General features: G+C 41.6%; 1 protein-coding gene across 1 annotated transcript in view; it reads right to left on the bottom strand.

Moving 5' to 3' along the window:
* Positions 1-731: 731 nt before the first annotated feature.
* ptpn13 (protein tyrosine phosphatase non-receptor type 13) overlaps positions 732-23519 on the bottom strand; it is a gene marked incomplete at its 5' end in the record, with an annotated part of 35247 nt that continues 12459 nt past the window's right edge. The window contains 42 exons of the mRNA XM_079235344.1: positions 732-1417; positions 1521-1583; positions 1678-1893; positions 1970-2307; positions 2435-2525; positions 2615-2763; positions 2992-3089; positions 3174-3229; positions 3321-3430; positions 3579-3668; positions 3795-3960; positions 4219-4374; positions 4572-4633; positions 4738-4823; positions 4952-5162; positions 5280-5451; positions 5655-5810; positions 5906-6065; positions 6159-6541; positions 6642-6740; positions 6880-7097; positions 8126-8294; positions 8391-8476; positions 8561-8654; positions 9812-9943; positions 10393-10877; positions 10968-11099; positions 11224-11331; positions 11543-11632; positions 12239-12289; positions 13114-13217; positions 13980-14415; positions 14878-15040; positions 15127-15309; positions 15661-15813; positions 16778-16916; positions 17058-17208; positions 17679-17850; positions 17959-18033; positions 18750-18966; positions 20255-20354; positions 20747-20839. Of these exons, the coding sequence (XP_079091470.1) occupies positions 1340-1417; positions 1521-1583; positions 1678-1893; positions 1970-2307; positions 2435-2525; positions 2615-2763; positions 2992-3089; positions 3174-3229; positions 3321-3430; positions 3579-3668; positions 3795-3960; positions 4219-4374; positions 4572-4633; positions 4738-4823; positions 4952-5162; positions 5280-5451; positions 5655-5810; positions 5906-6065; positions 6159-6541; positions 6642-6740; positions 6880-7097; positions 8126-8294; positions 8391-8476; positions 8561-8654; positions 9812-9943; positions 10393-10877; positions 10968-11099; positions 11224-11331; positions 11543-11632; positions 12239-12289; positions 13114-13217; positions 13980-14415; positions 14878-15040; positions 15127-15309; positions 15661-15813; positions 16778-16916; positions 17058-17208; positions 17679-17850; positions 17959-18033; positions 18750-18966; positions 20255-20354; positions 20747-20839 (6491 nt within the window). The 3' untranslated portion in view covers positions 732-1339. The remainder of the gene's footprint in view (positions 1418-1520; positions 1584-1677; positions 1894-1969; positions 2308-2434; positions 2526-2614; positions 2764-2991; positions 3090-3173; positions 3230-3320; positions 3431-3578; positions 3669-3794; positions 3961-4218; positions 4375-4571; positions 4634-4737; positions 4824-4951; positions 5163-5279; positions 5452-5654; positions 5811-5905; positions 6066-6158; positions 6542-6641; positions 6741-6879; positions 7098-8125; positions 8295-8390; positions 8477-8560; positions 8655-9811; positions 9944-10392; positions 10878-10967; positions 11100-11223; positions 11332-11542; positions 11633-12238; positions 12290-13113; positions 13218-13979; positions 14416-14877; positions 15041-15126; positions 15310-15660; positions 15814-16777; positions 16917-17057; positions 17209-17678; positions 17851-17958; positions 18034-18749; positions 18967-20254; positions 20355-20746; positions 20840-23519) is intronic.

The raw sequence follows: 23519 nt of genomic DNA, 5'->3' as shown, positions 1-23519 counted from the left end.
GTTTTCCTAACACACTGAGGTATTCAGGTACTCAGGTATATCCTATTGCGCTTTAAGCATTCACACTTTACTATTTTGTCCTCCAGACGGTCTATGCCTTCTGCCACATATTTTTTTTACTAGTATTTAAGATGATGTGACTACTCTCCATCTGCAAGCCCAGTTTGCCTTTTCATTCACATCAATTCAAACATAAACCCCACAAACCTAGCAATATCAATATAACCATTAGTGCCTGTGATATGTGCTTTCGGCAAGCTGCTCATTTTTAGACTTATCGCTCATTATTTTGGGCAACAGATTAGCTAGTAAGGCTATTCATTAATTACTTTTGTACACCTTGCAACATTTCCAGGATTATTTTACGTGGTGGTGAAACTGGTAAAAGACAACTGATCGGTGCAGCAGATAAACGTCAGATAGCTCAGGGGTGTGTGTTCATTCCTTCATTAAGGATAAGGTTAAAATGTTCAACCTTTGTATCGACTGACGGCTCATCATCACAAATTATAGCTCCAAATATGAGAAGTTATTCATTCTTCATTGTTGCATTTCTGTGCAGTATATTGTGTTTCTGTTGTGTAATTGTCCCATTATCAACTCTATACAGGTGCACAAGTTGTAGCTTTTCTTCCTCACCTGAATGAAGTTACCGTAATGTCTCTTTAAATGGAGCCTCTTTACAAAAGACAAAATATTGAATAAAACTTTCCTCCACATTACACTTAAAATGTAGGCAGTTTAATTTTCCAGAGATGAATATGTACACTTTTAATTTCATCATTTACCTCAGGCAGTAAGCAATTACTGTATAATAGATTTACAAAGCAAATACTGACATAGTATTCTGTCAAGACATGGTCCAGCATCAAAATAGGATTCAAAATACACAAGTACACTTTTGTTCCACATAAAAATATGAAATCATTTATCACTTTCATAACTATTTTTAAAACATCCAATAATTTGGAGAAAAAAAAAATATTAGTGTTCTCTTGTAAAGGTGACAATAAGAAATACAATCAGCAGTTCTCATAAATGCATTGAAAAGAAGTAGCAGCCAAGAGAGAGAGAGAGAGAGAGAGAGAGAGAGAGAGAGAGAGAGAGAGAGAGAGAGAGAGAGAGAGAGAGAGAGAGAGAGAGAGAGAGAGAGAGAGAGAGAGAGAGAGAGAGGCAAACATAAAAATATAGACTTCTTTAAAGGATGTACTCTCGAGGAACTGGATATTTTAAGGCAATTTTAAAAACATGTTGTGTAATTTGGCAATTTCTGCCTGTCAACGCTCCTCCATTTTTGTTTTGCTCTGGGAAACAGTCATCAGCCTCTACATGACGGATACTATCCAGAGATGTTCTCCTCTGCTTGAAGGCATCTGAGGACATACAGGATCACTTGATAGCAGAAGACATATTGCTCCTGTAAAACAAAAACAAAAAGGAGAAAATTAACCAAAGAGTTGTTGAATCAGAGCAGTTAATAATTTAGCTACTTGATACTTAAATCAAACATTAAAACTCACCTCTGTCTGGATCATTCCCTGTCTCTGAAGCCTCATGTTCCTTACCACGTCTGAAAGATCAAACTACAGAAAGCGTTTATTAGATTGTGGTCATGCAGAACAACAAAGAGACAAAAAAACAACATATAATATAAAAAGATAAAGACCGTCTACTTACATCTGCATCTTTACTGATGAGACCCAGAACCACGTCTATACAGATGAGGGTTCCCGATCGACCGATGCCCGCGCTGCAGTGTGACACTATCGGCCCTGATCGATGGACGTGCCTCATGTAGGAAATGAACGTGAGCAGCTGCTCTGGTTGTGAGGGCGTCCCGTGGTCCGGCCACCCCGTGTAGTTCAGATGAGTTACACGCTGTATTTCATTGGTCTGAGGGAGGAGAAACTCTCAGGTTAATGTGTCCTGTTCACAGTGTAGAAAGGTTTTCATTTGCATATGAACTAACCTGGACATCTTTGACCTCAATGAGTCGGATGACAAAGTTGTCGAGATATTGGTCTTTGATCAGCGTGATCTGTAACCGGTCGTCCACCATCTCCGCTGTCCTCGGCGTGTCTGGCCAGTACCGCTGACATTTCACTTTCCCGCCCTCGACTTCCTGGGTCATCATGGCGATCACATTAGACTTCTGCTCCCAGACCATTTGCCAGAAATCGCCCAGAGTTGTGGGTAAGGGACCCTGACATGCGATGTACATATAGTTCTCATCCTTCACTGACATGTTGATGAAGTTGGCATTGATGTAGCCCCCGTCTCTGCCCAGCACCACTCGAGTTGTGTCAACTAGAAGAGATTTGGACATGACATTTTTTATTATGTCCAACATTTTAAGTATCTAAACTTATCGAAAAACCTCTCTGCTTCCCGTTAGGATACACTGTGCAAATATCACATTTGTGACTTTTCTTACAAGGAACAATATTCTTGTAGCGGTTCTTCTTCTTGTTCTCCTTCGTCTGACCGATCAAACAGTCGTCCAGCGGCTGGAGATTCTGAAGATTCTGCCATGGAGGAAAAATATATAATTTTTTCTCATAAAAATCAAATTGCAATGAATTCACAGGCATCGAAATACAAAGTAGATTCTTACATCAAACTCCTGCAGCGGGACTTTCTGCTCCAGAAGCCCCCTCATCATGCGGACCACAGTGTTGAGCTTCGGTCCCGTGTACTGGCCGTCAGGGACCACTTTGACGAGGGGCAAAGAGGTCAGCTCATCCTCTGTGATGATTGGCCCGTCTGGAGGGAGGGACAGAAACAGCAGAATTACAAACATAATTAAAAATGACAAAACAAATGGCCCAAAAAATGTTTGCGACAGTGAAGAAAAATCTTAAATGTCTGAGCCATTACTTCCTCTTTATTATAGACTCCATTCTCACTGCACTAAATGCATTAATTTATACTTAATATATATATATTTAATTTATACTCACGTCTTAGACTCAAATTTAAAGCCGCACTTACCGTCTCTTGATTTGGAGTTCATGTTTTCAATTGGCAGTTCATCGCTCCCCCATGTAATTTCATCTTCCTCCGGCTGTCCAACACTCATTTGCAGATAGCTGTTGATTAAAAAAACATAACCAGTGAGATGCTTATTAATATATATTCACAGTCCTGTGTGAACCTGAAAAGCTAAATCTTACTTTTCATTCCTCGGATCGTCAACGTTCTCCTCTTGCCATTCCACTTTCCTGGAACTCTATTTTGAAAGAAAAAAAAAAATATATATATCAAACTTAAGCTGCATAAAGTTTCAGTGTTTCATCAAGGTAGAAGGACTTGATTTGTACCTCAGGGGAGTCTTCAGGTAAAGAAGAGCCATCACAGTCTGTGTCCTCTGAAAGCTCTGCGCTGTGCTCCGTCTCTCTTTTGTGTCCGAGTGGATCATCTTCTTCATAGTCTTTGAAACAAGAGCATCGCATCGAGTTTGTGAAGGAAACAATTGTATTATTAGATATTACAAGTACAATTATTTTGTTAGTAAAACTAAACATTCAACATTGTTCTCCGGAGATGTTCAGTACACTTTCTAGCCTGCATGTTATTACCTATTGGTGGTATGGCAGGGCGGCCGCCAGGTTTCAGCTCATTATGGAGAGGAAACAGCTTCGTCTTTGCTCCACTGTCCTCACTCAGATCTAACAGCAACATGAAGGAGTAGAGAGAGTGTGTGCAGAGAGAAAAGGTCAGATTATTAATAATAATGACACTGGCACAATTCTTTCCAAAAACACAGATTCCATGTTTTGCGTCTCTGCTTGTACCTGTGTTTCCATTGCACTTGTCAGAGTTGATGGGCAGATAGGCCAGGTATGTGTTTGGGCTCTGGTCTGGCGGTCTGGATACGATAAGATGGACCTGGCCTTTAGCTTTACGGATGGTGGTGACAGCTTTGGTGTGGGACACGCCCGTCATTAGTTCCTCATTCACCTGCAAGAAAAATCACAATCTTTGATACACACGTGGGGAAGAAAAACAAAGCATGTGATACCACAGAATAAATGTTTAGCAGATTTGCAGTATTTGTTATTTTGTTTGTGTAAAGTTTATAATGTGGGTCAGCTGTTAAATGCATTTGGCGGAAATGTGGACAGTAAATTAACAACATACATTTAAATATTGTTTCACAAAAGTACATATATCGATACGCACTTTAATTCTGAGCAGCAGATGTGAAATATAACTCACTTTCAGCAGCCTGTCTCCCACTTGCAGTTCCATCGAGGACTCTGCTATTCCTCCCGGGGTGATGGACTTGACAAAGATCCCTCTTTCCCCTCCAATCACAGAGAAACCCAGACCTCCTGACTGCAGCTTCTCCAGATCCAGATGTATGATCTCCTCCTGCATAGTCAACAAAAAAAACGTGCCATTATACTTTAATCCGTGATCAAAACTTTAGTAGACAACAGCTTGGTAGTGAAATAGCTATTAAGGCAAAGCTTGGTGGCAACAATCAGACTATTCACAATATTATTGAAATAGGAATGGTCTCTTAATTCAGATACACAACAAGAAATAAAACATATTTCTAAACTCACCTCTGATGGACAAAGTGCTGCTAGACTCTCTGTATCTCTTGGATCTTCTCCTTCAAGAAACCCTTAAAAACAGAAACCAAAGTTGAAATTATATGCAACATAATAGACACAATCAGTGTGTTTAATTTTTTTTAAACAGGTGATGCCTTTAAAATCTGAAACATACCATTCATGCTGGATGAAACCTTGGGGCTAACATTGTTGTTAAGAAAAGACACACTTTTCTGCCCGGGAGAAACAGGTTTTCCATCCCTTTGAGGAAATAAAAATAATAAAATAACTTGTTGGCATTCTTGTAATGCCATTCAGATGAATAACTTACACAGACTCAGCAAGACAAATCCCATTCAGGCCACACACGTCATTCTTTTCTAGACTACCTTGTGGCTTTGAGTGTGAGGTCGTCGAGGGACAGGTCCATCAGTCTGGTGCTCTCGCTGAGAGTCAAGTCCTGTGTGGGAGCACCGTTGATGTAGTGGATTAGATCAAGTGTTCTCAGGCTGCCCTCCTCAAAGGCCATTGAACCGGGGACAATGTCTTTCACGAACAAGACATCATATACGCTGTCGCAGCCACCATCCAGTACCAAACCTGGCGATAGAACAAGATGTGAAACAATCAAGACTTGATGTGCGTACTTATTTTTGATGCAGTATCTGGGAAATCTGACAAGACCTATGTTTTTTTTTAACGAGGACTGTTTCTTACCCAGTGGTTCGTGACTGCCTTTGAAGCCGATGTCCGGCAGCAGGTGGGCTTCTATGGGAGGCTTGGGCGCCTCCAGGACTCTCCCTACCACCAAGTCAACCACACGAGGGGCGGCGCGCACAAGATTGACCACCTCGGTGTGGCCCATATTGCTCACATCTGTGTTGTTCACCTGGAGAGAGAAAATAAACGACTCATACGTCATGGATTTAAAGGAATCGTTTGACAATTTGTTTGCTTGAGACACTATTCCTTATGAATGAAAACTATATTTGTTTGAAACCACAGTTTTTCGTTTACTTTAACACCAACAACATAGGCCGAAACATATTGTAGGCTGTGATCAGATAAATGGAAATAAGGGTGAATTTGTACCATAATCATCCGGTCCCCGGGCCTGAGAGTTCCATCTCCTTTGGCTGGATCCTGGACGATGTCATGGATGTAACATCCATGATCGTTACCTTTTGTGAGAGTAAAGCCCAAGCTGCCCTTTTCCGACTTCACCAAGGAGACCTTTAGCTCTACCTCCTAACAACAGCGATGCATCTGAGTTAGAGAAATTACTCTGGGTCTGAACACATCAAAAAAATTGAAATCCACATTTTTCTTTCCTCACTCCTTACCGGGACAAAGTCCTCCATGTCCTGTCCATTGCCGGGCAGGGTGAGATTTAACGGCAGAGGCAGTGGAGGAGGCAGTGGATCCGGGCTTGGGGCAGTGGGGGAGGACACCATATGCAGGGTGGGTGACTCCAGATCAGCTGTCACGGGGGATGGAGGACACCTGTCCAAACAACCATAAAGGGAAAATTATGAAATGTCAGCGAATACAATGAATGCGGATGATATGACGATTATTTTAACATTCTTCAAGTACCTCTTGCTGTGGTCCGATCTTGTCATCGACAGGTTTGGGGAGTAGAAGGCCGTGTTGACGGTGTCATCCAGTTGACCGGTGCTGTCGTAGCGTCCCAGACCCAGGTTGCTGCCGGGGGTGTGGTAGACACTCCGCTCCCAGGTTTGCCTGCTGTGCTCCACAGGGCTTGTGCTGAAGGCTTCTTCCACCTCCTCATCCCCATCAGTGCTGTCGCTGTAGCTGTTGTGTCGGCCGGGGGTTTTGAGCAGCAGCCTCTCCAGGGCTTCTTCCACCAGGACCTGACTCCTCTTGCCTTGTGAACTTGGAGGAGACTTCGCCCCGCCGAAGCTCAGGCTGGACTCCACCTGGGTCACCAGCTGCTTTCGGGGGGACGGCATGGGCGTCTGGGAAGAAATCAGTTTCAATTAAGTTACCAGCTACGGGTAATTGAAATGTTCACACTGAAGTTGGAAGACAAAAAGCTGTATTTTTTTACTGGCTCACCAAAGCTGAAGTGTCCATTTCAGGTAGGACCCCATATTCAGGTCTACAGAGGAGCAGATTCACCTCCTGTCCTGTTCCTCGCAAGGCTGATATCACCTCCTATGTGAAGGGATGAGAGGCCAGACCAATGAGAGGACAGACAAGAGCAGTTCCAAATAAATGGTGGAAATAAAAAAACATTATTTTCCAACTTGATCCCCATTTCTATGCACAGCGACTGCAGAGACTTCCTACTTACATGCTGCGAGAGTCCCTTGAGGGGGGTCTGATTGACCCGCATGATGACGTCGCCCACGTTAATCCGACCGCTCTCTGCAGCTGGTTGGCCAGGAAACAGCTTTTTAACCCGCACCATGCTGGAGGAACCGGAGGGTTCCTCAGGGATAATCTCCTCCCGACTGAAACTGAAGCCCAGACCCGATGTGTTCTTCAGCAGACACACGTCAAACACATTATCTGTGGGAACAAAGACATGCAGGTTCTATGTATTTGTCGTGTACTCGATCTCTTGGCCAACATAGCCCCCAGGACCCTCCATAGGATAGGAATGTATAGATGGTGGAGGGACAAAGTCATTTGAGAAGAAATACACACTCAAGGTGGACATTACTATTATAAATATTACAATCATATGTAACTAGGAAAGGCTGCTCCATAGCACCTGTTTGGGCTCAGGCTACATTTTGACACCAGAATAAAGAATTAGTTCATTATCTTCTGAAGAACGAGTGCGTTGCTCAAACTATTAATCAGAAAGGCTCAAATTGTTTAGATTTGAATAAAGTACTTACATGCCCATACAGTATGTACATTAAAAGAGTTATTGGGGTCTACAATTGTTCCACCGGTCCAAATTGGTCGAATAGAATTGAAACGATTCCAAATTGAGTGATGAATTGTTTAGCTGTTAAGGCTTCTACAGTCTGAGTTACACAAATAAAGTGGCTATCTTTGGTATTAATGGTACTTAATGTACTCCTTGTGTTACTAATCAACAAAGAAACACTGTCTGTGGCAAACACTAAATTACAAATTCAGAAACAGATTGATTTGACACAGCACATTTAACTCTAGCAAAGCAATATAATGGTCTTCTACGTCCAAACCAGCTACTGAGGCAGCAGTGTGCAGCTGATGGGTTGTAATGAGATTACCACAACACCTTACTTTGTTAAAAGAGAGAAACGTTTCTTATTGTAACACTGTTAAAGAATATATGAGCAAAATGATCAGTGTTTCCGACTCACTTTCATTACCATCCTTGTGGACTCCTTAACATGTATGCATGGCAGGATGGGCTTACGGTATAGGGGAACACTATTTTGCAACCAAAATAAAAATACACTGATCTGAAAACAGGTGCCCAGCCGACTGAGACGATTAATTAGATACATTAGGGTGTGTTAAAATTGGTTACTTTTACATTTTTGTTTTAACCCAAGCATTTATAATCACCCTGCATGTGTGCCGCGTTGTCACCTCACCTTGTGTAATGAAGCTGTACTCTGGTGTTTCTTTGACCTCAAGTGGCTGCTCCTTATTCTTGGTCTGGTCTTGGTCGCTGGCTGCAGTTGGCCGAGTGCACTGAGGCGTGAGGGGAGCATGGACTCTGTCTGTAGGCGGATGACCCTTCTCCAGCAACAAGTGCACCGTCTGAGGGAGGAAGTCATTTACTTAGTGTTAGCGGCCAGCCGGGAGGCAATGAAACAGCTTGTCAGCAGGGTGCTGGAGGTAAACGTCAACCCTCACCTGCCCCGTTTCTCGGAGAGCTTCTACCGCTTGCTGATGACTGGCTCCCTCCAGGCTATTTCCATTGACAGCCACCACACGATCACCTGAGCAGACACAAAGCAGTTAGGACACAAAAAGACACTTGTTTGCTCCACTAATTCTACTTCAGTCCGTCTATTTTACGTCACCTTTCTGTATCCTTCCGTCAAGCTCAGCAGCTCCTTTTGGTATGATGGCTTTGACGTAGATGCCTCCATGGCGAACAGTCGTGTTGATTCCTCCCTAAGAAAGGAGCACAACTCTTAGTCTAATCAGCCAAAGAGAAAATAGTTCCTAATGTATTTTCTATGGGGGTGATGGGATGGTGGAGGGTTTTTTTTCCCATTTCAGGTGTAATTGCTAAAATGATAAATGCTTTGTCTGTACTGTGGGTTCATAAATATAGTGTTGATAAGTTAAACAAATCAGAGATAAAGAAAATATCAACCAAATTTGGCAAAACCATTAAAGACTACACTTTTCTGACAATCCCGTCTGTGTTGGTGAACGAGCTTGTATCATTCACGTGACAGACAGAAGTGATATTGGCTCAAGACATGGCTATTTCTTTTCTTTTTTTTATCTTTAAGTAGATAATTCTTCAATAGTTGGTTCTTGGAATAACTTTGGAACAACATTACTTGCCACAACAAAGCACAGCCTCCAATCATGAACCATAATACTTGTTTTCCGCCTTTGACAACCAACCTGTGTCCCAATAATGTCATTCATATTTAAAACAAATTATAATTGAATGTCTACTTAATAATTTAGGTTAGACAAAGCCTTCATCATATCGCAATTTTGAATTAGTTTAAAAATAAAAAGAATCCTCCACCGTGATGTTATTGACAAAATTACTGAGAGGTTAAATCCTAATAATCAAAGACAATGTGAAGTTATATTCCGTGTCCATTTGGTTATGAATGATAGTCTTGATCATGTGTTTATTGTTAAGGTGAATCTCATGGTTATTTTCAAACACATTCAACCAGTTAATATTCCCAAACATTTACATTTGCCAGCAACCCTGATCAGATGACACACAATCACGTGATTTGTTATCGAGCGTTATCGTCAATCAATGAAGGAGCAGCAGCAAACATGTAGGAAGCCCAAAAACAGCTCACTGACCAGTCCTGTTAAAAATGTGTATGGCCCTGAGTGTGAAGATATCAAAGATACTGAGTGACTTGATTGGGGAAAAAAAATATCCTTATTGATTAAAAAAAGAAGAAGACAGCATGCAAAAAAAAAAAGTAAGTGGACAGTATTTCCCCAGCTTCCGGATCTGACAACATACGGCGTTAAGAAAGCAAACCCAACTGAGCAAAACATATGAACACAGAGAGACAACAGGATGAGCGGGAAAGGGGGCAAAACAAAGAGAGGGTGAAAACCTTGCCGAACAGTACCGTGACACTTATGCCCAGGCTGCTGTCTTTTTTAGACAGCTCAACGTCAAATAGTTCTCCTGGACAGAGACTATTGACCCCTGGGGCATTACCATTAAAACTTTCCATGATGTGTTCCTGCAAACAGAGAACAGGGTATTAAGTTGAATTATCACAAGCTGGGACATGCAGAAAGAAAGAAGGGATCAAGGGAGAGTGAGGAAGCTGAACTAGGTAACGCGGAGAAGAGAGTGAGCGGATATCACATTCAGGGAACGACATGCAGTGAACGGGTAACAGAGTGCCTTGCATTGACATTGTACATGTAATGGTAGGCAAAGGTTATAATCAACAGGCAGTTTGTTGTGCCAAGCATCTGAGAGGTAAAGCGTAATGCTTGTTTGTGGAAGAATTATTCTTATCCTGATCCATTAACAAAAGTTGATTCATATTTGCTCCACAGATTAAAAAAAAAAAAAAGTTGAAAAAATAATTGTGTGAGTTTTGATTCATAGATCTCTTGAGTAGACAACAACTCTGGAGGACGATGTATAAAACCAATGAATTCATAAACACAAAAGCCGCACCTTTTTTACTTTGAGTTTCTCTTGACTACTGGAATAAGTCTCTTCATCCATGTCTGAATCTCCCCAGTCAGAGTGCTCGAAAACTTTGGGAGCTTCTGACACTTTAGCTTTTCTAGTTTTGGGTGGCAGAGCCGGTGCCGCAGGATCCAAAGCCATGTTAGGTTCTGGTCTACGATGTTGGGCGACGGTTGCAGCTGCAGCAGCGGCTGTAGCTCTTTGTAGGCACTGATGAACTCCATTCGCAGGCGGTGGGCTGACTTTAGCCACGCTGCTCGTCCTGGAGTCCTGAAAACTGAGGCTGGTGTGCTGGTGGACGAGAAGGGAGGTGGATGGCGGTGTGCCAGCGTCGTGGAGAGGAGGGCTGGGGCTTCCTCTTCCCACCTGCTCCTCTGACGAGGTCTCAAAGTCTAGTTCTTGCGTCTGGCCAGAGTTTAGAGCCTTTAATGCAGACTTGGCTTGATAGGGAACATAGCCGGAAGAAGATTCTGTCAAAAAATAGAAAGAGCAAACACTGGTAATGCACTCTGTGCATGATGACAATGAGATATGACCAAAAGAAAAGATGAAAATTTTACCTTTGTAGAGGCTTTCTTTGGGCTGCAGCACCACCAGAGTTATATCATCAGGAGCATTTTGGAGGATGTCAATCGTGGTGGCATGAGAGAGTCCTTCTAGGTTCACATCATTCACTGAGATCAGCTGGTCACCTGCATCAACATGACAACTGTGACTCACATGCTGGCACTGCTAACTATTATCACAGCAGACAGCAAAAAGAAACATCACAATCTAGCTATATGCAAGGAAGAGCGTAGCAAAACACTGGCCTACCAGGTTTGAGGCAGCCGTTGACGTCAGCAGGACCCCCAGGAGTAATGGAGCTAATGATGGTGCCAAAGTCCATCCGACCAGAGTTCTCCCCCCCAACAACCTGGAACCCTAGAGAACGAACACACACACACACACACACACACACACACACACACACACACACACACACACACACACACACACACACACACACACACACACACACACACAATAAACAAGATGTACACATCTCGGGAACACTTGTCAACACGGACAGCTGAGAAGTGGCAGCAGAGACGGTGTGAAATGGAGTTGTTATTTCAGGAAAATGGACCCTTACCCAGGCCATATTTCACATCTTTCTTCAGGTTTACAGTTGTGATCTCTCTCTCTAGAGATGGTAAGGCAATCAGTTTTTTCTTGAGTGAATCTGTGAAGCACAAGGACAAATGGCATTTGTTTAATTTACCAGAATATACAGTTAATACATTAGCGCCGCCATTTCTGATTGACATCATCATAATTGTGGTGAATTAATTCAACAGGGGATATACAGCAGGCATTTCTAAGAGGATTAGTATATCTACACGGCAACTATTAATCAGCTCAGGCCGGCATACAGTGTTGCAGAAGGACAACTACTTTAGCACTGCTGGCTAATGGGCCTGAAAGGGCGGGTTAAGCTAGGATGAAAGGGAAGGTCACGAGTTCAGCGCCAAGTATGAAGCTATTAAACGGTGGGACCGGGGCCAGTTCCACAGGCAGGCAGCACTGAGAGGACAGAGACTCAATTCTGCATTATATAATTGTGATTTAGAGCACAAGACTTTTTTTTTGTTTGTATATCCGTACTTGGATGTGCCACAATCAGCATATGGTTCAACAGATTGAAAAGGGGGATTACGAATATTACTAAATGAGTGTCGGTAGAGAGCAGTGGGATGTTTTTTTTTGCATTTTGAGATTATACTGTATACAAAGCGTGGAAATCAAATGCCAATGTATCTGGGGAAGTGAAAGATATTTTGATACATACCGTTAACAGAGGCTGGGGTTGAAGGCACAGAGGAACTGTGCATACTGACACCTGGGAGCAGAAACACAAGAGATCAGCAAGGCGGTGCTTTGGTTTTGTACGTTATACAGAACTATGTACACTTCTCGTCTGCCTCTCTGCTCAGGTACAGACATTAATATAGGAAATATTCAGAAAAACATTATATTGTCATCAATTAATATTCAACACATGTGGAAGCCCCCTGCATGATCGGACCATTTTATGAGAATATTATATTACGTGAAGAAAAAGTGCTGTATATTTAAGTAGTTTGCCTTTGTGCTGGAACAGGCACGCTGAAACAGTTTTACCTTGGTAGACTAGATTACCTTCGTACATTTTCTGTGTTTTATGATGATGAGCATTGGAGGCAGTAAACTAAAGGGATTTTAACACTATAATTCAATGTTCCCTATGTGGGCACTCAGCGACTGCACCGCAGGTAACACTATACCAAACATGCAAAGTATTGAACGTAAACTGCGCCGCCTGTTTTTCCTTCTTACAGTTGGACATGCCACATTGCAGCCAGACCTCAAATTACACACTGCAGTTTTGTTTTAGATCTAACTGCCTTCTGAATACACGTTCATCATAATTACTTGCTTTCCCAATGTTCATAAGATTGACCTTAAAAAGGCCTCTAAGGTGTCAAAGTATCATTTGACGTCTCCTGAATTCTTTCATTATCTCATGGAAGAGAGCTGGAGCCTCACATTAACTATCCTCGAGTCTCTACGACAATTAAGATTACATTGATATACGCAAGCACAGCTGTACATTTCACTTGGGAACTCTACTGCACCACTTGTCATCCTTCGCATCCTTCATCCTTCGCAGATCCACATCCTTACCTACTACATATGCTTGGCCAGTCTCCTCTGTGGAAGAAGAGTCAGATTCTTTGTTGGACTTGAGACTCCAGGACAGGCTGCTTTGGGACACTGTGCCAAAGGATCTGAAAAAGTAAGCGAGAGTAAGTGGTTAGATGATTTAGCCTGAGGAGGAATCTTTCCTCATTGAACAGGTGCAGGAGAACGAAAAGTAGTAACAAAATAAAAAGACAAAAAATAAAGTGTAACGTCACATATGTCATCTGTAAAACTGACACGAGAGGGAGCAACTGACAGTAAAACAGGTTTCCTAATTTATAATAGGAACACACACTGGTAACAACAATCTCACAGAAACAAGGGTGCATGTGCGCACACACACACACACACACACACACACACACACACACACACACACACACACACACACACACACACACACACACACACACACACACACACACACACACACACACACACACACACACACACACAAGGTTTAATTAGAGGCTTGAGGTAGAGTTGTCTGTGTCTCTGTGGCGTTCGGCAGAGCTTTAATCCCAGTAAGTCCTCACTTAGAAACCATAGCCTGTCCTGAAGTGATCTTGGAGGCTCTGGCACTAAATACTTTACAGAGGGCCAACTAATAAACACAAGATCACATTTCCTTAACAGGGCATGAAATATGATTTTAAGGACAAATTAAAGGCATAACAAGCATAACATATTCTAGTTCCCGCAAAGTTTGATGAGAGGTAAAGTAATGAAATACCAAAGAAATAACGTCAGCATTTATAAAATCCATATAATTTTATTCTGAACTACTCTCTCACGTACTAGTGTCTTTAGGCTTTTGCTTATTAACATTTTCACGTATTTAAACTCACTTGTCCTGTTGGGGCAAGAGGGAGTCTGTGTCTGAGCTGGCTCGCTGGTGTTGCTGGAAGTAAGAGGCCACTTGGCCGGGCGGTGGCTGACTCAGTCTGATGTGCGACTGTCCACGATATGACTCTGCCGGCCGGTGCTCTGGAGACTCTGGCATCTGGCCGAGGTTGTGGTGGGAGCGGCTCATTATCCGCGGATTGGAAAGCGCCGTTGAGGCCACTGGATTGAAACCTGGAAAGTGAAGCTCATCTTGGACCAATATTGTGCCAGATGGTGCTTTGTGGAGGGCCACCTCTGAGTAGGAGATCCTCTTGAGGTGGTCTGGGTTGGAGCGCGTTGATAAGCTGGGGGCCAGGCTGCTGGAGCTTACGGTTCCCCCCAATGTGTCTCCACTCCGAGGGTCAAGGGAATACTGGAAACTGCTCAAGGGGCTGTTCTCTGGTTACCAGAAAAGACATGCGAAACAGAAAAGGGAAAAGTATAAAAATAAAAAAATAAAGCAGAGAAGCCCCAATAAGCAAAAGTGCTGATCTGTGTCATTTACTGTGAAGTCTGAAGTAATTATTGTCACAACAGAAAAAGCAGGTACTGTCCTCAGCACATTATGTTTTTTCTCTGGAGTTATCCATCATAATCGTCATAACTGATGGAAAGGTCAGTCTTCTTTGCAGTCAACTTATTAACATAGTTATGGCTTTATGTCAACAATCTGGTGGGAGTATTGGGGCGTGATAAAGGCAAAGCTGTTCTATAATTCATTGAAACAAAACGTTAAGAGACGAAAATGAGTGGGCAGTGATAATGTGCAACTTCTCCCTGGCTAAACAAATCATCTGTCTAAGCCTGAGGCCATGTCATGTGACCTTTACGCACTTGCATGGATGCTCCCTTCTCTCTTACCTAGGTCTTGAAGCTCCTGGTTGTTCTGGCGGGCCTTCATCTGGAGGTGGAACTTGTGCTGATCCGAGCAGAGCTGTAGCAGATACTGACAGGTCTTATTGCTGTCCGTCTGAAACAGGTGCTTAATCCCGTCTGATGTGTTCTGGAGGCAAATCTTCTTTTTCTTCAGGGTGACAAGGTCAACATTTCAGTGAAAGTGGACTAGAGGGAACACATCGTTTTATTTGTGATAATAAGACAAATACATACTATAAAGGAAATCTTTTTCGTCTCCCTCCAGGGGAACCTTAGCACCGGGGTACGATTTCCGTTAAGCACCTCGAAGATGTGCACCCCCTTGGCGTACACACCCAGCATGATGCCCGTCTGGGACCGCTTCTCAGGAAGCACCCGATGGAAATGGACACCGTACTCTGTCAGCCTCTGACTCACCTTTAAGACAATCAATATAGAGAGAGAATATAAAGTCACAAAAAATACACGGTACTGAGACAGGGGGAAGGAATGTGAACGCGTTTTGAGTACTGGAACTTATCACGCAGACAAAAGGTCTTTTATTGAGTCAGTTAGCCAACATGTTTATCTGATTACACAGTTTTGTTTGTTGTTAAACTCAAATGTTTTACTTCCTTGGTCAAAGTTTTTCTTGGAACACCTGACATTGTGTGCATACAAAATGTTCACTGAGTTTATTACAAAATAAACACTTGTGTAGCAATAACTGAAAATATTTTGGTTCATCTTTCAGAAACCATGATTCCTATATACTATGGTCTCGCTGACCTTGAGAAACTCCAACTCTGCTTCAGAGTCAGATACTCCATAGTAGGTGCTGTGAAGTTTCGGCAGCTCCTCCTTGATGGTCGTCTGGTCCACTTTATCCAGGACAGACACCGGGACGTAGTGCTCCAGTCGGAAGTAGGTCTTCCCATGGAGCTGAGGCACAGAGATTAAAAGCATTATTGTTCCATGTGTCATTTCATGCAATTTAAAAAAGTTGCCATGTGCTTAAAAAAAAATGCAGTAGAATGATATATATTATTTTCCACTTTCACAGAGTAAAATCTTTTAAACAAATTAATTCCTGACCATAATGATCAAATATTACGTTTCTGAATTGTTATCCTTCAAAAGCCAGTTTGTTTGCATAATGCCAAAGTTGTTATTATGAAAACAAAACAAACATCCAAATTGAATAATTTTCTGTATACTAAATGCTCAGGATTTTTTTTTCCCAGTCTTGGATATGTCAATGATCAGCAACAACATTGATTGTTATGAATTGCATCAAACACTGTAGTGCTCCATAATACGAGGAGTAAGGAAAATAGTATGCATTTCCCACAAACGACAAACATGTGAAATAACTCAATTTCAGGGAAAAATTGTAAAAAGACCACGGGTCTAGATTGAATGTCTGACATGTTAGAATGCATTATATTATGCTGTAATAGCCGTGGGATCAGAAATTGTGGGTTTTTAAATGGGGCCATGTTTGTCTTGAAGGTTCTGATTGTCTATATTTTGGCTGCACAGTTTACACAGACTTATTATAAGAGTTGAAGACCTCCAAAATTTGGAAAAACAACTTGAACCCGTGCCAACCTATGCCATGTGCATTAACACAGCCAAAATTATTGGAAATGTCAAAATGAAAAAGCCCCCCAAACGCTTAAGAGTTATGAGACTGATGTTTGACTTCAGAAATCTTTGTTTGTTAAACGTTTTACAAAAGAGATCTTTACCTCTATATTCAGCAATACTTTCTAATATATAATAACAATAACAATAATAAAACTTCTACATGACGATTACATCATTTCACAATTCAGTTGAAACCAGTAGTTTAAGTGTTGTTAGCTGACTGATAACACTTATGTGTAATAAAGAGATTTGGTACCTCAGGTTGGTAGTCACTAAATTCAGCCTGCAGTGCCAGTGAAGCCAACAGCATGACATTGTCCGTGTCACAGCGCATCCTCTCCTCCAAGATATCCTTCCTCAGCTGTAAGTAGCACTGATGTTTGGTCATAGCGTGCCTGTCACACACAGGGAAAAACACAAAAGACAGTTTTGGATATTTAAACATGATATGCTACAACATGGGTCTATTGCTATGTAATAATGAAACTTTAGTGTCACTTTAGGCTTCACCTACAAACATATATACACACACTCACTGTATGAGGTTGACGTCATCAATGAAGAACTTGATGCGTAAGAAAAGATTAAAAGGCACATCAGATTTCTTCTTCTTAGGATCCTCCTTCCATCCCTCTGGGGCCACTTTGGAAAGTTTGGCATCAGGCTCAACGAAGAAAAACTCATCATCTGTGTGTGATTATTAAAGAGGTGAGAGGAAATGAATCAGCACTGTCCGCTTGCAACAACATTTTGCATCTTCAAGGAGACATCAGGTGTGAAAAATGTATTAACATTGAAATATTGTGAACCTCTGCGCCAAAAACTAGTCAAACCACATCTTATATGCTTCAGATGGGCTCTCACAGTTTTATACTTTGCATTTAAGAGGGGAAAATGTTCTCTATAATAAATGTGCAATTTCAAGGGTCTTCCATTAGCAACACTAGATTCCTGGAATGTATTCTTAAGGGAGAAAGATGGTTTTAAAAAAGGTCAAGGTGGATCAGTATTGGAGCAAACACTTGTTAACTAATAACAACCATGGTACTGTAACTACATAACCACACAAGTGCACACAATTTAGAAGACTGATTCTTCACAAAAACATGCAAACATGCAACTCTAACACAGACATACACAGGAGCGACATACGCTACCTCTGAGGTATGCTAGGCCGAAGAGATGGTGCTCCACCAGCCCTATGTGGGCAACCACCATATCAAGAACGTCTTTACAAACTGCCTTGATGTCACAGCTCAGCTCCAGCTTTTGGCCATTCAGCAGCACCACACCCACCTTCCTCTGCACTTCCTCCACCTTGCCACGCTTCTTGTGTGCAGAGAAAGAGGGAAGGATTAGAGAATTGCAAATGAGCTATAAAGCAGTTTCTCTGTCAACATCGGCTTAAAAAAGGTGGCATTAAAGGTACATCCTCACCATTATTGAAGAGGGAACAGATAAGGCAACACAGGGCTCACTGGCCATCTTCACAAACTCAGGCCCATGGAAGTTCTGTCATCGGGGTCAAGATAAAAAGGAATTGTCATTGAGAGAACGGTTAGTTCTTACAAGATGTTAAAAGATAATTTTCAACCTGAGCCTTCTTTACATACATATTCTTTTGCCATTATGACAACTGATTGTTCAACGTGCGCATTTGTCATCGCTGAATTACGATAGAAAAACATCTGTGACACATAAAACCAAACACTTCCCATCTACACAAAGACTCACACTGCAGGTTCAAGCCTGTTTTTAATAGCTATTCTGTTCATGAATAATGTGATGACTGACGATCAACAGTATTTAAGGTTAACTGCGAACATCAGCAGATTTGTTGCCATGTTCACCATCTGAACACAGTTTGTTAAAGTAGGTGGGATAAATCCCACCGGCTGACATCAATTATGTTTTTTCAGTCAGGCAATATGCTGATACAGAACATTAACTGAGCAACAACGTCAACAGCCGAGTTGCCAATGAGCTCATTTGATATAAAATTGTACATCCATCATAAAATATTGCAAGATAAACAAGCTTCAAACGATGGATGAAGGGAGTTGCCATAGTTGAAATGATGTCTTTTAACTATTTTCAGGAGTTGGCTGTGTCATTTGTAATATAAGACCCAAATGCCTAAAGTGATCTTCAAAGTTGACATATTAAGCAATAAACACAGATCATCATTTAAATATCCTGGAGTTTGTTAAGCCACAAAGAGCAAAAACCTTGGGTTTGCGAAGTGGTACAGAAGAAGTGAAGTGGGGGTCTCGAAGGTCGAGCATGGAGGTGCGATGTGGAGCCAGGGGGTCATCTGTGGGGTAGAGGTTGGCCCTGGACAGTCTGCTGGCCAGGTGGGCCTGGAGCCGCTGCACCTCCTCCTCCTGCCTCTGGAGAAGCAGCTCTGCTCCAACCAGGCCTTCATCAGCTGCCCCCTCATACAGCCTTCAGGGAGAAGAGAAGAAAGAGGAGGGTTGGTGTCAGAACAGATAGACAGAAAGCTGTTGCTTAATGTATGATTTTTTTATTTACTTCTTCTTTTTCTTTCCCCATAAAATAAATAGACGGAAATAGCAACATGATCAGTCAACAGACGTCCGTCAACACAAAAGGACACCAAATACTAGTCGTCTTTTAGTCTCAGGGGAAAACAAGAGCTCTGTTCTCTGGGACAGAGTGAAAACATGGGGTTTTCTGTTCGCGGGCAAAGCAACAGCAGGCAGCAGTTCTCTGTAATGCCTGAGATTAGAGAGATAGTGATTGTTGAATGTGGATGTCACATTAGATGACCTCACTAGCGAAGCATGGGGATTGAGCCTGCTATGCCACACCAGCTGTGTGCGGCACAGAGGACCGAACACGGCAGCTTCATCATCACTGGCTTCCCTGTTCTGTGGGGTGAACAAATGCGTATAAACACATTTGATTCAAGATATACACACACTTCTATGCAGTGGAGCAGATGGTAAAATTCACATTCATTCCTGCTCGTTTTCAAGTCCTATAAAGCACCCCTGGTTCAAATGCAGTGATAAAACACTAGAATTTGCAAAAAGAAACTGTCTTGGAAATGAGCTCACACCTGAGAGGCAGAATGAGGACGAATAGGATAAGAGATGCTGCTGGGGTCTCTAACATCCATGAAGGGGTCCATTTCCATATGGATAATTTAAAAAAGGGACAGTTCACCCCAAAATCTAAAATAAATCTTTTGCCTCTTAACTGTGCTATTTATCAAACGTAGATAGTTTTGATGAGTTGCCTAGTTTTGTTGTCTGCCGACTCGACTCTATAGTTCCAACATGAATCTGCTCACAGCAAATTCTGTGAAATGTCTTTGAGTGATTGGGTCATGCTTTCTGGTGAGAGACATCTTTTTGGCACTTTGATCACAGACCCCCTTTAGAAAGATGTGATAAAGTGCCTTTTGTGAGAACCTAGATGAAAGCAGGACATTGTCTCTCCTCTTCTTGGAAGGCAATGAGAAAAATTTGAGCCACGGTCTGTGTGTCGGGTGAGAGCAGGGAGCATGTCCGCCGAGACGGAACCCCTCCCCCGATTGCCACCGGGCATTTCCCATACTGACAACAGGTAAAAGCAAAAATATGAATTTTTTGATTTTGGGGTGAACTGTCCATTTCACTGGTAGTTGTAGTTTGTCTGCTGAAGGGAATAAACAACACTGGTACCTTGTTTGTTAAATTGCCCCCCTGTGTAGAAATGTGTGCGTTACCTGTGCCTGTGTGTGTTGTGACTCGTCAGCGACAGAGCTTCATGTTCAGAGGAAAGCGCCAACTGGGAGCCAAACCTCCTGACCTCGCCTGGTTTCTTAGCTGAAAGAGACATGGCAGTATTAGTGGTGCACATATATGTATACACACACATACAAATGTATACATATACTGTATATACATACACACGTATACATATATGAATAAATAAAAGGAGTACACTTTTGTTTTCACGTGTGCACAATCATGCAAAAATGTACCTGCATGTGTTCAAGGAGGGCGGTTACAGAATTCAAGGCCAAATTAGCAAAACAAATAGGATGTCTGTTGTTCAGAGTTGAAATTGTGTACAAATACCACCATTGTATAAATGGTACTAAAATATACAGAGTCAAGTACTGCCACATCTTTTAAAAACAAAAGCACATCTGAAACCACAATATAAAACTGTGTGTAAAGTAACTACTATATTTATTTTATTATATATATTTTACCTTGTCTGTAGTCTAGATCAGAGGAGGTCACTGAGGGGCTTTCACTGGATGAACTGTAATCACTGTGGTACCTCTGTTGGTTGTTAACTGGGTCTGGGAAGAGAAACACCATAAGCCCATCTTTTAAAAAAATAATATAATATGAACCAGGCACTAACATAAGAGGATGACTGCCGGATGATGAAAGTGATCAAAAATAAACCTCATGCATATGAGACAACTTAAAAATGGTTACATGGATTGGTTTTGTTTTGGGACGATGTTAAATGGAAGCTGTTCACTTTTAGGTTTTATAAGACTTAGTGTACAAACAATTGACATTTTTCTTTTAACAGAACTCTCTCCAAATCCTGCTGAGACTGATAGCAACCCTTAGACTAAGACACACAAAGCAGGTATTAGTCATGCTGTTGGTAAACACTCCTTATGAAAGGCATATGGAACTACACTGAAAAGCATCTTCAGCACAAGTGTATCCATGCATGTCTCCTGTCAGGTCAGAGAGCTTTTTGTTGAGGGCATAATCTTTTGTCTTGCTTGAGTGGGTGAACCAAAGCAAGTACAGACCAGCTCACCACAATCATTTACGTGCTTGATCTGTAGCAAAGCAGAAAAACACCATCAAAATGTTCACACAGGATTCTGATGTAATGTGTCATGTGTCTCTGCTTATAGTACATAGAACTTGAAAGTCCTGCTCTACGGTATCAGCTACTGGAACGAATGGCATTCTTGTCATTGCTCAGGCAGCTTAGTTCAGAAGAGTTTCACAGTAAAACATCTCTTTGTGATGATGTGTGCCTTACATAGACTCCATAACTATAAAGCATTGTGGTCCAGCAGCAACTTTAATCTTGCTATGAAAGAAAAGGAGTGGTCAAAATAGATTTCCATCTTCCGCTGCCTAGTGAGTCATGAGAGAACACATCTGCATGAAAGAGGTACACAGAGGAACAGTGTCTTCTGTCTTTTTACCAATTCAAGTTAAAAAAACACCCAATTTGCCCCTACTTTGCCACATATACATGCACAGATACCCAAATACGTGCACAGCCACCTGTTCTACACAGTCCGCTATGTTGCTATTTCAGTCATTAATTAATTTGGAGAATGTAATTACAGTTTGGCAGGAAAGGGAAATATAAACAGGATAAATATTGGTCAATTTAGTTATTATGTGCTACTTATTTTTGCAAAACTATTACAGATGATTAAAAGACAACAAAACAGGAAAAAATACCCAGTGACATTTAATGAATTCACTATCCATTACAAAACTCAACAAAAAAACATTAACCTGACCATTAAAAATAATCTACAGTTAAAGGAAGGTGAGTGTTCTAGATGTGGCAAATATAATTAAATATGCAATAAAGCAAAAAAGTTATATTTGAGGTAGGCTGTCTGAGTGTTGTTTTAATCCAAAAGTAATACATTTTTGAGGGTGTAATTTGTACTTATAAGTACATATCCTGGTATAAACACAGCTGAAATACAAGTACCCAGCCTACCTTGTATAATATAGTGCAGGGGTAATTATATTGCATTTTATTATGTTGCATATTGGGTGCAAAAGAGCCATAAATGTAACTCCTGTGAGCTTAATTTAAATATGTGTACAAAGGCTTCTGGTCAAGCCACAAGTGTCAGTCAATAATAATATTATAATTAACCCGAGAGTGAATGAGCATATTTAGAGAAATCCCAAATAAACATGGGATCAACATTTCATCATGTGCAAAAAACACCCAGTGCCCCTCAAAGCAACGAGGGGAAAGAGAGCGTCACGGCTCATTAGAGAGATGAACAGCGATACCTTGAAGGCAATGTGAATGTTTGGCTAAGTGAGCGGGGAGGCAGAGCGGTTAGATAAGGGCTAAGTGCTACTTCTCAATGATTGCTAGGGTTTCTTTTGCAGGATATATATTAATATATATTCCACTCCCACCTAAAAAGGAGTACAGTCGGTAAGTAGCAAGCATGCACACATAAATTGCACACATAAATTCACAGAAGGACAATGAAAGAAAGTAGAAGAGGATGATTTTAGTCACTGTCCACATTTTTTAGTAGTAATTAAATCCTTAATGTGAGGCTTAATGAGTGAAGAGGGATCCATTCATAGTTTAAAGCTCCAGCTGACTCCTATCATGCTCTCTCGGCTTGATCATGTCTTTTTCTCCATGTCAGGGATCATACACATTTTTAACTGGAAGAGCATCATTTCCTGGGAAAACTTAATGCAACCTGCATTTATCTCCTGTCTTCTCTCTACTTCCTTCATCTTATCCTCTCATTTCCTCTCCCACATCCCTGTTCCTCTTTCCCCTCTCGTTGATTCCTTGCAGAACAGACACTTCTGCATGGTGTGAGTACACAAACAGCTTCTGTCGGCTATGGCTTTTTGGGGTGTTCAAGCTGTGAAGAGACACAAACTCAGACTGAGGTTATTCAAAGTCTGGTGGTCCCACAGAGAAAGACAGAATTTCCTTTAAAGCATAGACTAAAATGGATAATAGCTTACAGAAACCCTCAAGTTTCCCCCACCAAGTTAACATGACTCAGAAGAAAAACACAGAAAAACGTTCAAGTGCATGTTGTGAAAAAAAAAGGCAACCCAATGGAAAATATGTCTATTCATAACATTTCTATTCAGCTTGTGAACCTTTATAGTGCTTGTTTTAGACATTATGCATAATGTGAAGAGGAAATGAGTCAGGCATTTGATTAAAATAGATCATAAATAAAGCTAATGGTCAAACGTTTTTTTAAT

The sequence above is a fragment of the Taurulus bubalis genome (assembly GCF_910589615.1).
Source record: "Taurulus bubalis genome assembly, chromosome: 19".
NCBI classification, from domain to species: Eukaryota; Metazoa; Chordata; class Actinopteri; order Perciformes; family Cottidae; genus Taurulus; species Taurulus bubalis.
Note: the sequence above shows the minus strand (reverse complement) of the source record. Positions and strands in the feature narration are given on the sequence as shown.